Below are 17,393 nucleotides of genomic sequence, written 5' to 3'. Positions count from 1 at the left end.
ACCCCCATTACTCTTGGTAACCACTTTCTTGTACTCCACGCTGTGTTAACTCTTATATTGCTGTCTTCATGCACCAATGTGCTTTAACCAGCCCGGGCTGTAGACTGTGTGCTGGTTACTTGCATTGCACCCCTTTAGTAACATCAGACCAGGCAACGTTTTCAACTTTACCTTAAATAACTTAGCATGATGACATGCACACAGTCCAACATAAAGTGCAGTCTTTGCCTAACTTTCCTAGTCCTTAAATTCAGGCTTGTGGTTGCCCCAGCATACCTGCATAGGACGAAAGTCCATACTTGGCAGAGTCCATAGGAGGTTTCTTCAGGGAGCAATGCAAGTCCCAGCAATCTCCCCTAATAGCGGAAACTCAGATTTCGGATTGACACTGGCAATCAAGACTCTGGCCATGGGGATGAGCAATACATTTCTCTAGCGCCAAGCCCCTTCGGCTTTGAACTACTGCCCCTTATAATGCGCAGAACCATTGGGTCGCACCCAGGAAAGCCCACCAACAAAAGAACTGGGAAACACAATTAACTCCAATCTTCCCAACTGGGGCAGCGTCAACCTCTACCTGCCTGCAAGCTTTAGAATGTATCAGTTACGGGGATGAGACAAAACATTTAACACTGGCAGGAGTGCCAGGGGTTCCCAAAAGAGAAAAAAAATGTTGCTGTAACTACTTATAAAGTTTTAGCTGCAGTTCAGCTTTATATTGTTATTTTATTTAAATCTGATAGTACATCTAACACTTCACTCTCACCAAAAGTGCCCCCTGTGCTCCTTATCCAGAGGGGGAGCACTCTAATACAGGAGGTGTGTTACTGGGCAGATCACCGGGTAAAAATAGCAGAAAAAAGCCTAAAAAAAGAAAACAAATGCAGCCACCACATCTAATGATTGGTAAGCTACAGTATATTACATTTTTAATTTTGGGTTTAATACCGCATTAACAGGCACATACAAAAAACATATTTTTTCATGTTTACCATTAACGTGCACTGAATAGTAACTGGGTTTCATTTCAGCATGATCCCTGTCCTTGTCGTTAATGGCTTAGCTGGCCTGTAGGATGTTAATTTCAGCTGAACACACATTTCTGAATTATCTGTTTTAGGTTGAGATGGACCTAACACTGTTTTCAGGTGTGAAAAAAATCTATTGGCACACATAGGTGGATCCAAAGGCAGAGAATAATGCAAAGGCCATCAATTTCCAACATCAGAATTTATTTGGTAAAATCATTACTCTGAAGACTAGATAATATTTAACAAACTTTACCCCAGTTATGTTTTAATAAGACATTTCAAATATTGGAGGCTAATTGGGAGAAATTGAAAGCTTTTAACATTAATCTGGATGAGGATGCCTAAAGCAAAACTATAGTTTTTCTTGGCAACCTAAATCTTTAGTGTATTTGGGGATTAAATTGAATCCCACGGTGGCTTTTCTTTTTAAAACCAATTACACAAATTTATTTTCTAAACTGCTACGATACGTGGAGGTGTGGTCATTCATGGGCCATTTTCCTGAATAGGCAGAGTAGCTGCAGTTAAGATGGTACTTTTGTCTAGAATTTTATATTACTTTAGAATCCTCCCCATGTCGGTTACTGCTCCAAACCTCTGGAGATTTCAAAGCCAGTTCTTGAAATTAATTTGGCATCCCCAGAGCCATAGACTCTCCCACTGCATGCTTTACAGGACACAAGAGGCCGGTGAGCTGGGGGTTCCGGACCTCATAAAATGCTATAAGGCAGCACAACTTATCCAACTGACTCAATTATACTTTAGATCTTACAAAACAGATTGGATAGCGCTGAAAGCCCAAGCCTGTGCAATGCAGCCCTCTGATCTCTCCTTTTGAAGATCCGGCCGGTGGTAATTTGCCCTACCCTGTCCCATTCTTTGTTTGTGGGATTCAACCTGTAAGTCTGACACTATACAGTTTTCCCACACTCCTGTCGTGCCTCTCTTTCATAACCTGCCATTTCCATCTGGCCTCTGTCTTCAAGAGTTTCAATGGTGGCTGAATAAAGGCCTTTATCGCATTGGTCATTTTATTAACCATAGGAGTTTATGTCCCACCTCCTATTACACTTAGCAGCTTGACATGCCGGCCTTTCGAGACTTACCGCTTACAACAAATACTACATTAGCTCAATTCATTCATCAAGGTTCTACCACTTGTATCTCAACCCAGACGGCTTTTGAAAACAGATGCCATTGCGGTGAGGGACGAAAGGCCGGCATTTCCAAGCTGTATAAATACTTTGCCAGTATCGTGGGCAAATTACCCTTTATGCTTGCTTGGGAAATGGATTAAGGGGCGGAAATTATTGAGGAAGACTAGAGAGATTGATCAACCAGGTCATACAAAGGAGTTGAATATTTTGCTAGTAGTGGCCGGCTTTTAGGTCCCGTCCTGTTGGTGCCTGAATGCATCTCCAAAATGTACCTGGATTCTTCCTTACTCTGTTTTCAGGGCTGTGGCCATGTGGGTTCAATGTTACACACATGGTCATATAGCAAGATCAAGCGCTTCTGAATACAAGTTCATGCCCTGATCTATGGTAAACATTGTAAAGGATCCTAAAGTAGCTTTACTCAATGAACCTGTCGCAGAGGTAACCAGACACACTCAAACTTTGATTTATTTTATGTTTCTTGTGGCCAGGATAGCCCTTGCGACCACTTGGAAGAAACAGATAATAGACTTGGTGGTGATGAAGCGTAAGCTTATTTGAATCATGATCAATGAAAAGTTGGTTAGCATCCTGCGAGATACCTCCCCATGCTTTGATAGAATTTTGAACCCATGGATCATACAATATCTTTAAAATCCTTAATGATGGCTGTGGGACTGGGCAGAGCAGCTGGGGCTATAGCTGCCTTCCCCTCTGCATGTGGCCAGGAGGTCCATACCCAAGTTGGAGGAAACACACCGAGTCCAGGAGAATGGTTGAACAGTTCTTGTTTTGTAGAGTTGCAATCTGCAATCTCTAGCACTAGTACATGAGCCATTGTAGCTTTGGCTCACACTTGAGGTAACAGTTCCAGATTCTCTTGGTATAGCACATTCAGTAACACTGGCGGTACAGGCACAAATACAGTAACATTGGCAGCCCACAGTAGCTCTTAGTAGTTACTATATTACACAGGCATGGTCTACATTACCGGGCACTGCATCTGCAAGTAGGGTAGCTGACTGGTGGAGTGGTGGCACAAGTGGATCTTGAGGAGAATTAACAGAATCTATGTTTTCTGGCCGGTGGACAGCAGAGGAAACAGCAATGTTCTTAAGCTTTCCCTCCTCATGCAGGAACCTGACCATGGGGCTAAATCACTCTCTTGATCAGTGTGGTTCCTCTCTCTGCACAATGTGCACCAACCACAGTAGGGCACTGCTATTGATTAGAACTGTCCCACCTAAGATGGTCTTTAAAGGTCACCAGCGTCCAATCAGACAGCTGCTCTCCCTGAGTCTCCTACAGGGTCTGTAGAGAAACAATGTTAGTTTAAACCTCCATTCAGTCTGTACAATGGCACTACGCCTCCTACTGGATGGAGGGCAAATTACGCCTGCCTACAAACTGCTCCTCCTTCAGCAGCAAAGGCAGTGGAGGGGGTGTACATATGCCGTGGCTCCGATGCATCGTGGCTCCGATGCTCCGATGTACATTTTGTTTACCTAGAGGGGTTTGTTTTTTCCCCAACAAAAATAGAGGTACTCTTTAAAAAAGTGCTGTTGGTAAACTTGCCCCCTTTTTTTCCACAGTCATTTGTACTGTATATATTCATTGTGGAGAATTTTCCTCCTTTAACGTTTTCTTTATTCTGGTACTAGTGTTGCCCTTGATGTCAGCACTGACCTGTAATAAACCATAATGTACTGTAGACCAGCAACAGCTGGATGGCCACAGGTTGACCATGCAATCATCTGTACAATAAAGCCATTAACTTCAAACAGAATAATGTATGTAATTATATTAATCACAATGTCAAATATGATGCCAGGCATGTCTTTAGGAATTACAGTAGCTTCACAGATGGGAGATTGAGACCCGGCAGGAATACAATATGACAAATGTTGAAGGATACATAGCAATCTCATTTGCATCACTAATCAAAATGTACTAAGCCTGAATGAGAAGTTGCAATGGTTATTGTCTTGTACACTACGAGGAGAGAAATAGGATAGTATAGGGGAGAGAGACGGGATAGGAATAGGTAAAAAGTTTGAGGGGAAGAAATAGAAAGAAGAGCGATAGAGAAGGTGGAGAGAGGTAAGAGAAAGAGAGCAAGGAAAGATAAAGAATAGAGGAGAATACAGAGACAGGGAGGTGATGAAGAGAGAAAATAACTAAATAGGAGAGGAAAAAAAGAAAGGAGAGTAAAAGTGAGAGTAAGCACACTAGGCGACTGAAAAAAAAATGGCAGAACCTGTAGCAGCATAAAAACATTAAAAAATGGCTTGTATTGCACAAGAGTTTATGCGTGTTTATAGGCATATGCTTTTATAGGTGTTTTTTTTACCAAAAACATTCCCCTCTTCTCATTTTTCACTATAATTAATGTATACTTGAAAACGTTGAACGCTCCGAAATGCCACGTTTAAGCGCGTTTATGCTCGTAAAGCATTTTTTGTACACAAAATCTCCTCTCTAAAATGCACATGTAATGTTTTTTATTCCTTAACCTGAAAATGCTCCTCTGCAAATATGCCTGTAAATACCCAAATGTGCACAGACAAATAGGCTAACATAGAGCTGCTTCTACAGGCTGAAGAAAAAAAATACTGTATAAACAGCATTTTTTAATGCCCAGTGTGCATGAGGCCTAAAGCTTGCCACCCATGCCTTAAATGTTGGATGATTCATCAATAACTGGTCAAAATTCAAGCCATGGGTGGCACTGTTGGCACCAACCGGCTTGAAAAAAAGTAGAATTTTTCATCAACTTTTATTGAAGGTGCTGGGAGGTAAAATAACTGGTGAAACAGTAACTGCAACCAATCAGTGGACTGACTGGATGATCGAGTATTCAGACAGTTTCAGGTCCTGGCTGTCTCTGAATTCAATAGCCTGTGGGCTGAATGAGAGAAATCTATATGTGTATTTCTAGCCTAAAACTGCCTATACCCTAGTAGATTTTTGAATGAAAATTGGGTAATTGGCGCTGCCTGTATGGTGGGTATCAATAAATAAATAAATACGTGTGGTATAAAATGTGCACAACAAATGTGTATATAAAATTTTACAATAGTGAATAAATATAGTTAAATATACACTTAAAAAATATATATATGCAATCCACATGTAATAAGATACAATCTAAATAAATAACCAGTGGTAAAGTGCAATGTGCGTGCCAAAGTGAAATATAAATATTCAAGTGAATAAATAAAATAACTGAATGAATAAATAAATACGGTAGTGGGAATGGTATGTGCTAGTGACACAAAGTGCTTAGTAAATTGCACTGAAAATAAAGTAAAAATAAAGAAATAGTTGAACAAATAAACAAGTGAATGTCACAACAAATGGTGCAGGAAAGTGCACGATAAATGACAACTAGATATCTGGCTGGAATAAAGTCCTAATAGCCAGTATTGGATTGGTGTTAAATAAAAATGAAAAAAAGAAGAAAAAAGTATTAGTCCATAGCTTGATATGTGTACAGGTGAATGGTGAAAACAACCTTACGGTAACCCCGTGGTGGGTGACTGGCGAGGTGCAGGGTGACCCCTAGTGAAAAAAGACCTACTAACCAGATATACCCACCCCACACAGGGGTATAGAGCGGGTATTTAACATGTAATTGGATGCTCCTTCCGTTGGCTCCTAGCTCACTTCTGTAGTAGGGGAGAATATTGCAGGGCGTCCCTGGGGGTCCAGGGTATCCCAAAGGGAAAACGGGCTTAATAGGTCTTCTCCTGATAGGGTGATGTGATGTCCGGCGGTCCGTGAATGGATTCCGGTCACTCGATGGTATGTATGGGCGGGAGGGTCCATACAATGTCACATATTATATAGCTAATATTCATCACCATGTTTTCCTGTTTCTAGTTCATTGTGAACCCTGTAGCAGAACATAAGGTTCTTTCTTTTAGGTGCTACAACGCCTCCTACCCACCTTTTCAATGGTCTAAGTTGACCATTGAAAAGGTCAACTGTTATCTCCACCCTCATCCAGCTAAAGGGGGCTGGATGAGGGTGGAGATAACAGGAGACTGCAGAGATCCATGAGTAATCAGCAAGAGAGGAGAAATGTTCAGGCAAGCAGTGGTGTGAGTGTGACTGTCTGTCTGTATATACAGTAGGTGGTATGCATGTGTCTGTGTGTGTGTGTGTGTGTGTGTGTGTGTGTGTGTGTGTGTGTGTGTGTGTGTGTGTGTGTGTGTGTGTGTGTGTATGTATATATATATATATATATATATATATATATATATATATTATTTTACAAAAGTGAGTACACCCCTCACATTTTTGTAAATATTTTATTATATCTTTTCATGTGACAACACTGAAGAAATGTACAGCCTGTATAAAAGTGTAAATTTGCTGTCCCATCAAAATAACTCAACACCCAGTCAATAATGTCTAAACCACTGGCAACAAAAGTGAGTACACCCCTAAGTGAAAATGTCCAAATTAGGCCCAATTAGCCATTTTACCTCCCCGATGTAATGTGACTTGTTAGTGTTACAAGGTCCCTGGTGTTAATGGGGAGCAGATGTGTTAAATTTGGTGTTATCGCTCTCACTCTCTCATACTGGTCACTGGAAGTTCAACATGGCACTTTATGGCAAAGAACTCTCTGAAGATCTGAAAAAAATAATTATTGCTCTACATAAAGTTGGCCTAGTCTATGATTAATGGTCGACCAAAGATGTTGAGTGCAACAATGGATGGTGTCCTGGAGTATTTCCACCCAGATCTGGACCAGGGCATCACTGAGCTGCTGAACAGACTGAGGAGCAACCTGGTGGTGTTGGATAGACCAAAACATAATGTCCCAAGGGTGTTCTATTGGGAACCATTCAATGGTATCAATTCCTTCATCCTCCAGGAACTGGCTGCATACTCTCGCCACATGAGGCCGGGCATTGTCATGCAGGAGGAGGAACCCAGGACCCGCTGCACCAGCGTAGCCAAATGCAAAACTAGTGAAAAACTGTCAGAAAAGATGAGTAGGGGGAAAAAATGTCAGTGACTTAAACCTGCAAAAATATTCCTGTTTTGGAGGTCATCTCATTGTTGCCCATCTAGTGCACCTTTTGTTAATTTCATTAACACCAAAGCAGCTGAAACTGATTAACAACCCCCTCTGCTACTTACCTGACCAGATCAATATCCCAGGAGTTTAATTGACATGATGCTATGCTCTGATTAAAAAGTGTTCCTTTCATTTTTTTGAGCAGTGTATATATATATGTCTGTGTGTGTGCGTGTGCGTATGTGTATGTGTGTGTCTGTGTGCCTCTGTGTGTCTGTGTAAATCCAGGAAGTGAACAGTCAGCAGCTTCAGCTGCCCACAGTCAAAATGGCTGCAGCCAGACTTTGTGGAGGGAGATTTCTGCAGCATGTTTGGCAAGTACAGAATCACAGTATATATAAAATAATATGAAAAAATGGTTGAAGGGAAGCTTCAGAATGGCAAAAATGTTTTTATTACAAATTATGTAAGCAGAATGCAGTTCCTCTTTAAGAGCTGGTTCACACAATTAAAGGTGCATTTGAGCGTGCTCGTTTTTGTGCGTTCCCACACATTTTTGGCAGCCTATTATCTTCAATGGACTGCTGAACATTCAGGAATGAACAAAAAGTACATGCGGACACATTTTTATAAAGGGTACTGATAGCCACAAAAGCACCCGTGGTTGCCAGATACAAGAGGATGCCATTAACTATTATTGGCACCTGCACACATCTGCGGGGGGGGGGGGGGGCGGGGGGGCAGCGTCTTTCTGTGCGTTGCGAGAAATGCACAAGGAAACGTTTATATCCCACACTGCAAGTGGTGTGAACCAGCCCTAAGAAACTGGAACAAGGTGCATGAAAAGATACAATATAGTCAGACAGCAAGTTATTTAGGGCAAATAATCTTAACCTGTGATAAAAAAAAAATAAAAATTAAGTACCTGATTCCCAAATTATTAATGTTTAAAATGTCCGTGCAGATGCTCCGGTTTGTCTATTTTCATTTTGTAATTTGTGGCAATGCTTTCATGTAAAATGTGTACTTGTCATTTCTGACAAGAGTTGCTATGACAGCGGGACTAGGTAAACTTTGAATATTTACATGTCTCTGGCACATTGCATTAATTCCTCATCTGGCGGCGACATACAGTACCTTTTTCTGCTTTCTTGGTGTCTTGCTTCTGTAGGAGAAGGTAGCGTGGACTTTCAGGGAAAAAGGGTAAAACCATCATCTGTATCATAGCTGGGATCAGAATAAATCCAAATAAGCAGGGCCATAAGGATTCCTAAAAGATTGAAGAAAATTGTGTTTGTAGTGACTAATAACATAAGAATCCTATTGACTGCTACTAGATTGGATCCCTAACACTGCCGCCACTATGGCTGGGCAGCCAAGCACAAGACTCACACTTCATGGTGGGTTTCCGGGGTCTTTTACCTGCGATACCACAACATATAGATCGGTCTGAGTAGTCACAAAAGCTCCTGGATGTTGCTGCTGATAAGCAGGTTGAGTCTGGAGTGTAGTTGCGAACTTAATGTATTTGACCCCTTCAGCCTATCCCACTATCCACCAAAATTATTTTCACCAATAAATCATTGAATTAACCACTTAAAGCAGAATTTTACCCATAAATATGACTTGGTCTCCTTTAACTCTTCCCCACTGCCTCTTACACAATTTGGGGGGTTCTTTAACACTGTCACACTTTGCACGACATTTGCAAGGTCATGCAACGTTTTACCCAAAATATTTTTTTCATCCTTTTTTCCCCACAAATAGAGCTTTCTTTTGGTAGTATTTAATCACCCTCTGGTTTTTATTCCTTGCTAAAAAACAAAAAACAAAAAAAGGGCACACATTTTGATAAAAAAAGTTTTTCTTTGTTTCTGTTAGAAAATTTTGTAAATAAGTAATTTTTCTCCTTCACTGATGAGCACTAATAAGGCTGCCCTGTTAGGCACTGATAGGCTGCACTGATGGACACTGATGAGGAGGCACTAATATGCAGCACTGATGGGCACTGATACGCAGCACTGATGAGCACTGATCGGCAGCACTAATGGGCGCTGATAGGCAGCACTAATGGGCACTGATAGGCAGCACGGATTGACAGCACTAAGTGGCAGCACTGATAAGCAGGCACTGATGAGCACTGAAAGGCAGGACTGATTGGCACTGACTGGCATCGCTGCTGGGACTGCACTGATAATCAGTGCCCTGACTATCTGTGCTGGTCTCTCCTGTGGAAAAATGCGCAAATCCACTCTCCTCTCATGCTGTCAGTATGAGGAGAGGAAAGCCAACAACCAGGATTTCTTTGTGTACATGTGATCCGCTGTGATTGGACACAGTTGATCACATGGGCAAAGAGCCTCATCATCAGTTCTTTACCAAGATCTGGTATGCCCCGTGTCCGAGGAAAACAGAGCGCCGTCGATAGCCGTGCTGTGCACCCCCGCGGGCATGCAAATGCGGCGAGAATAGAACAATGTTATATGACATCATCCCAGAATGAGCGAGCCACCCTCCTGCCATCATTTATTTATAAGGCAGGTGAAGGGGGTTAAATAATATATAGATATTTTTTTGTAGTCCTTGGTCACCTTGCTGCATCCTCACATAGGCAAAGATGACACCTGTGGCACAATAGCTAGCATGCACAGACACTCCGGATGTCGAAATGACATGGCAGAGCTGAGTTAAGTGTCTGTGCATTCACAGGAATGTGTGAAACCCCCATGCATGCACAGAAACTTGCAGGCCTCTGACAGTCATTGGAATCTGGCAGAGCCAGGAAGTCAGAAAAGGCAAATATGACAAAAGAACAGGCATCTCCTTCCGCAATAATTCTGACACCCTCTCAGTACCAATTCCTCCTTCTCTCTTTTCAAAAAAAAGAATTCCCCTCTGCCCCCAGCGAAAAATCCTCCATCACCCATTTTTCCAGCAAACATCTTCTTAACTTTCCCCAGCAAAGATTTTCCCAAAAAAAACATCATTACTATTCATCAATTATAAATGAACAAAGGAGCAATTTGCAACCACATTCTCCACCTGAACCAGATCCTCCTGTGCCCTGCAGCAGCTGCAACCAGTGGTAGGGAGAGGGAGAGAACCAGCAGTGCTGGGTGGAGGTAACACATGGTGAATTGGAGCAGCAGGAGAGGCACAAAGGGGAGTGGAAATTAAAGCATTGGGGGGGCACTGTGTGCAAACACCTTAGATTCCACTGTAGTATAGCTGGCAGAAGGGAGAGGATGGGAAAACGGCTGCACTGCAGGAGGTTTGAAGCAAGGGTTTAGTGGAACCCAGTTCCAGGGAGTTCGTTCCAGCCCTGGGCTCCGAGATTTGGCCTGGATCTATGGGACACTAGGATTTCAATGAAATCTTGGGTTGGTCCCGCCCATTCTGGAACAGTTGGGAGGTATGCTGTAGTCCGTAATTAAACAATAGCAGCTGCAATCCAGAGCTGAACATTGGTGAACAAAGGCTCATCTCATGCAACTCTAAACTATTCTCTAAATAAAGTCAATATAGAGTTCTAAGTGACATGATTACATACACACTTCAGGGATGTGAGAAGTACAAATAAATAGAACGGTCTCAATGAATGAAGAACTGCATCAGTAAGCTTGGCTGTAGCATTGCAATTGGCAAATGCCACTATCCAGCATGTAAAAGACAAAACAATGGTAGTTGGATCCTATTAATATATGCAGCATATTCCAGAGTCAAGAAGAAAGCAGCAAAAGGTGTCTCCACCGTTGCGGTGCTACACACAAACACCAATACATTTCACCATAGCGGGGAATGGTCTACTATTCAAAGTTGTTAAAAAGTTTAGTCTAGCAGCCAGTAGTTTTCTTTTTAAAAGCTCCATTCTCTCTTTGTTAAACAAAGCTTTTAACCACCACTCCTTTTACACCATTCAAGCATTTCAAATGCGTTAAAATTTGTCTACAATAATTGAATTTCCATGTCCAATTTGTTCTTCCTATTAAGTGGCAGACTGTTATTTTCTTTTTTTATATAAGAGTTCTGCTTTTATACTACAGAAATCGGCTTTGTTTATTCAAGTGTGCTGTGGAAACTGAACACGCATAGTGCGTTTGTGCTATCTGTATTTTATCCTTGGTTGCTTTGCCTTAACAGAGTTCATTTTTACAGTATGGATTTATTTTGAAATTAACAGCACATGAAGATGGACACTGTATAAACTATTTTAATGAGGTTTCCGGTACTGTTTTTTTCTGGTCCTTGCATGTAGTAACACGCATACAGAGGCCAAGTTTTTCTGAGCTTAGAAGATGCAATTCCAGATTTCACCTGCAGCACCACCTACTTGTCAAATTTGGTAATACAGCCTGGCCATAATATAAAGCCTCAACTAGTACTGGCAGCGTAAAGCATACAAGAGACAGAACCTGCTGAAACAGTTCAGGCAGGTTTGTCCTGCACTTTAATTCAGCAAGGCAGTGAACAAACATAATATCAATGATGGAAAACTTTGTGCATCATGTCCACAGCATAAAACAAAACATCTGATTGTCTGAGCTATTCACTAAACTCAAATCCTATGAGTGATTATATTGTTTTTTTAAAGTTTTATATTACTTTTTTAAGTTTAGACATTTTTTTAAACAAATGCATATATCCTTTTTTTGCATGTATATAACATTTCTACAAATAATAATTTAATACAGACTGCCTGCAAGACTCCTGTGTCACATAGCAGAACTAATACTTTTCAGACTCTCTCTATTGAAACTCTATTAGGGCAGGCAGGAAGAGGTAGGTGAACAAGTCACTCTTTTTAGGTCAGTTGTATGTGTATATTTTAGTTAGAACTTCTGAGCTCTGTAACATCAGGCTTTGTTCAACAGAACAGCTAAGAATATAAAGGTAAACATATAAAAGGTAGTCTAGAGTTTTATATGCCAGCTGACTGTGTAGTATCATAAATAATCTCACCACAAGAAACAAAAGATGATTCCAAGTAGCTCAATGCATCAGTGAAAAACACCTCACATTTTCTCTGGCGTTTTGCAACTTAAAATGTACAGTTAAAAAAATTGTTTAAAAAAAAAAAAAAGTGTTTTCTGGTTACATTTTATAACCCCGGTCATAGTAAAACCAGGCAGGACCAAGAAGTGGGTGACCACATGTTTACCCCCAAATAGGGGTGGCAAATAGGTTTATCCTTTGTTAAAGCAGTAATAAACTGCAAAAAAAAAAAAATGAAAATAAATTGTTCCCCCTGCAAGTTAGGAGCATAATCTGCTAGTATGCATTGCATACTTCCATTATCACCCAGTCTTCCTTTCAGGTTTGTGGGCTTTGACCGTTTGAATGGCTGAGCAGCAGTGACTTCATGCGTGGGAGACATGGCAGAGGTACAGCATGCCGTCCATTGAGAGTTCGTTACACATGCGCTGTTCATGTCACTGACTGCTAAAGTAAATATCTCCTAAATGGTGTACAGCCAAAAGATACTTACTGTACCTTATTAAAGACTTACCTGTAGATATAAATAAACAAGTGGACTTTACTAATGCTTTAAAGCGGAGTTCCGGGCACAAAATTCAATTTCTAATAATTACTGCATTGTATTCCTTACTCTCCGCTGAGTCAGAATTGGATATTCCCATAGTTTTTTTTTTTCACTTACCTGTTTACAGAGGTTTGTATACTCACCTTTCAAAGGACTTCCTCCCTCCTGTGCCTCGGCTCTCCTCGTCACTTCCTGCCGCAATGCGTCCTGGGAGCTCTTCCTCGGCCCTCCCATGATGCACTTTGCAGTCACATGGGCGGCCGACCACTGTTCTCATTTCTTGACTCACAGGCCTACGCCCACTGGAATCAGGAAGAAGGGAAGACATTTCCCCACAACGGACTCGGCAATCCACAACAAAGATGGCGCCGCACATCAGAAATTATATAAAGTAAGATTTTATTCTTGCAAACTCATTATTTCACCATTCTAACCAGGATTAGCGGATGTATCGATGTGTAAGGGTGATTGTTAGGGGGAGATTGAAAAAAAAAAAACGATTCTGTGCCCGGAACTCCGCTTTAACACTCTCTCCTGGGCACGTGTCAAAGGCCTTTTGCTGTTCACCACAGGGCATTGGTGCTTGGGGAGGTGTACCTCTGTTTTTGGGGAACACCTCTCATAACATAACTCCTCTCCCTCACCCAATGCTAAAAAGCATCAGGGGTGTGGTCATTTAAAAAAAAAAAAATACTTACCCATGGACTAAATTAGGGTCCCAATCTACTTGTCCCTCATGGAAATCTATTTGTCCTGATTATAATAAAGAATTTGTTTTCCTAGGATGGAAACTATGAAGGGTTGATGTTTTTTACTAGGCAGAGGTGCTTTTAAAAAAATCTGGGGGTCATAAAAACAAAAGGAGCTTTATGGTGACTTAAACTTTTAATGTTTTTCATTTTTTGCTAGAAAATGTCTTATAACCCCCAAACATTATGTATTTTTTTTGAAGAATGAGCCCTAGAGAATAAATTGGCGGGTGTTACAATTTTTTATATCACATTTGCGCAACTGTGTTTTCAAATTCAATATTTTTGGAAAAAAAAAAAATATTTTTTTTAATTATAATGCAAACAAAAAACAATATATAACCCAATTTTCAGTAAAATATAATACATGATGTTATGCCGAGTAAATAGCTACCAAACATGTCACGCTTTAAAATTGCGCTGCCCCATAAGGCCCTTAAAACTACATCATGCCCTGACCCATTCAGATCAAAAAGGTTTCTTTCTCTCTCTAGATACCGAGAAGTAATTTGATAGTGTAGCCTGGGATTACATGGAAGCAACTCTAAATGCACTTGAATTAGGTAAACGTATGCTAGGCTTCATCATGTCCCTATATGTCAATCTGGTAGCAAAAGTCTATGTTAATAATATCCTGTCTAATGCCTTTCCCATCAAAAACGGGACAAGACAGGGTTGCCCCCTATCCCCTGTCCTCTTCATATTAACTCTGGAACCATTCTTAAACAGCATCAGATGCAAACCAGACATAAGGGGGGTGAAGGTGGCCAACAGAGAATACAAATTATCAGCATTTGTTGATGATATCCTACTATTCCTTACAGAATTGCTCATCACTACACCAGTGGTTTGGAAGGAATTTAAGCTATTTTTGCACACTATCTAATATGAAAATACATTTTTCAAAGTTGTTTGCTCTTAATGTGTCCCTTCCACAACGTTCTATTGCACATTGCCAAGCACATTTCCCATTCAAATGGAAGACAGACTCCATCACATTTTTTAGGCATTCATATCTCTTCTAAACTCCATGAACTTTACGCAAAAAACTACCTTCCTTTACTTAACAAATTGACCTCAGATCTCAAAAAGTGGTGTAAACCTACATTCTCTTGGTGTGGTAGAGAAGCCATTCTTAAAATTAATCCCCCGCCTGTTATATATCCTCCAAACCATCCCCATACACCTCCCACCAGCATCCTGTAAAACTTACAAAAGAATTTGCACAGAAGTTTTATGGGGGGGCCATAAATCAAGAGTAAGCTTATACTACCGAATTATCTGGGTGGGATAGGTCTACCGGACCTGCAGAACTACTACAAAGCATTTCACCTCTCCAGAATAATAGACTGGAATGTCCACAATTCAAACAAAGATTGGGTTCCCTTGTAAACAGCATTCACATCCCTACCTCTAGATTCAGTGCCCTGGTTGCTAGATAAACACATTCTATCAGCATTGCGCTCCCACCCTCTAGTTGGCCCAACTATTCTCTGTTTTCATTCAGTTTGCAAATCCATCCCAATTTCGACCATTCAAGGCCCACTGACGCCAATTAGATAAAAACCAAGACTACACCCCCCCCCCCCCCTTCCCAAGGTGTGAACAACCGGTATTTTTCTAACCACTGGTCACACGAGAAAATACTCACACATCAGTTTTTCAAAAGAAATAATCTCTTGTCCACATCAGCAATAGCAAATCGCATGGATAAAACACCCATACCCCCTTGGACATACCTTTTACTCTCACAATATGTCCGCTTCTGAATCGTAAATGTTCATGCTCAAGGCCCACAACACAACCTCATAGCTGTAATCCACTCTACTCTTCGAGAAAACTCTCCCGAATACAAGCAAAGCCTGCACTTCCTGGGAGAGGGAACTTGCTCTGTCCCTCTCACAGGAAGATTGGGAATAGATATATACAAACATACATAAGAGCTCAATCAATATATCCACCCAAGAAAATGGATACAAAATCCAAACACGCTGGTATCGCACTTCAGACCCACTGCATAAATTCTATCCCAGAATCCCTGTGACATGTTGGAGATGCCATTCAGATCGGGGGTCGCTACAACACATCTGGTGGTCATGTTCATGAATCCAACCCTTCTGGCAAGAAGTTAAACGTATAATAGCACGGGTAACCACACTGGAGTTTTCCCCTGCACAATTTCTCTTACATCATTTAACTCTCCCACATAAAACCTATCACAAATCATTAGCCATGCACATGGTTAATGCAGCAAAACTATGCCTGCTGAGGCATTGGAACTCACCCCACCCCCCAATAATCAAAGAGTGGCTCCACCGCATAAATAAGATAGCAGAAACGGAAGAATTAATCCATATTTCACAAGGAAATTTAGCAGTAAGTGGGCATGTTTAGACTTTAGATCTGACACAATCTCTCCCCACTCCGTTAAAAGCGGATACCCCAGAAATAGGGAAGGTTTGTATTGGGCTGGTACTTCTATCTCTAACTATATATTTATTTCTAATCCTACCCTTGCAAAGTGACACCAGGAGGGAGCAGGGGAGATACCAGTTACCCCAATACCCCCCCCCATTACCTTCCTCCCCTTCTTCTCTTATCTCCCATTTTTTTTTCTTCTATTCCCCTTCTCCATCCCCCCCCCCTCCACCCCGTAACCTCTATCAAACCTATCTTTAGCATAAACTCAGATGGAAAACTACAGGTACACCAAAATTACTGCTGTTAGCACCTCTCTCTAGCATAAGTTCACCGCCTGCTAAAAGCTAAAGGAAAACCACCCATCCATATCCACCCTCTAAAACACATCCCCCAAGGACTCTCTCAATACACCACATTGTACCACGCTCTTGTCCATGACCCTCCATCGGGGATTCAAGACCCATTGGCAGAAAGAACTACACTGAAATAATAGAGGGGGCAAAAAAACACTGGCTCACATATAAATCAGCTTCCCCAATAAGACGACCCCATTTCCCTTACAACATATTACTGGGCCCCTTCTACAATCTCGGATCCCCCATCCATTTTCCACATGAGGTACATTACATAACATTATAACTATCAGTTGTAGTTTCTCTTCTGTTCAATAGTTGCATTTCTAAAGATCCCAATTGCTATGTATCTGAAAACTGTTACTGTATCTTATATGCTTCATTCTTTATGCTGTACTATGTACCTCTTTATTCTCCATAAAAAAAACGTTTGGAAAATAAAATTGAGCAGGCCAGCGCAATGGCAATAATCAACATAAATTTTATTATCCATAGGCGACGCTTTTAAAGCAGGTTACCAATTTAGATTTACACAGGAGGTCTGGTGCTAGAATTACTGGCCATGATCTGACAGTTGTGGTGATACCTTACATGTGTGGGACGATCGCTATTTGCTTCATTGCATGACTAGCATGTGCATTTGCCTTTGTGTGCGACCACAGGGAGACAGGGGTGCTTTAAAACTTTTTTAAAAATATTTATTTATTTATTTTTATTTTTACACTGTTGCTTTAAGAGCCGGTTCACACTGGGGCGACTTGTCAGACGACCTGGTCATCTGACAAGTCGCCGCGGGTCGCCTGCCATAGATTAGCACAGGACCCGTTCTAATAGGAGCGACACAAGTCGCTTGGACTTAGAAAAAGGGTCCTGAGCTTCTTTGGGGCGACCTGGAGCGACCTGCATTGACTTCAATGATATGAAGTCCGTGCCGGCCGCTCCGAGGTCGCGGTGCGAGCTGCGCACCGCGACCTCACAGGTCGCCCCGGTAAGTCGGGTCGCTGCAATGTGAACCGGCTCTAAATGTTTTTTTTTTTTTTAATCACTTTTATTGCTGTCACAAGGAATGTAAGCATCTCTTGTGACAGCAATAGCAGTGACAGGTACTCTT

General features: G+C 41.4%; 1 protein-coding gene across 2 annotated transcripts in view; it reads right to left on the bottom strand.

Moving 5' to 3' along the window:
* Window positions 1–17,393, bottom strand: part of SLC2A9 (solute carrier family 2 member 9) — a 532,155-nt gene that overhangs the window by 347,972 nt on the left and 166,790 nt on the right. For both annotated transcript variants that reach the window (XM_082252420.1, XM_082252421.1), the window contains exon 7: window positions 8,358–8,490. In XM_082252420.1, coding sequence (XP_082108546.1) covers window positions 8,358–8,490 — 133 coding nt within the window. The remainder of the gene's footprint in view (window positions 1–8,357; window positions 8,491–17,393) is intronic.

This window comes from Pelophylax lessonae, assembly GCF_965119305.1.
Source record: "Pelophylax lessonae genome assembly, chromosome: 1".
NCBI classification, from domain to species: Eukaryota; Metazoa; Chordata; class Amphibia; order Anura; family Ranidae; genus Pelophylax; species Pelophylax lessonae.
The sequence above is the reverse complement of the archived record's forward strand: the minus strand, read 5'-3'. Positions and strand labels throughout refer to the sequence as shown.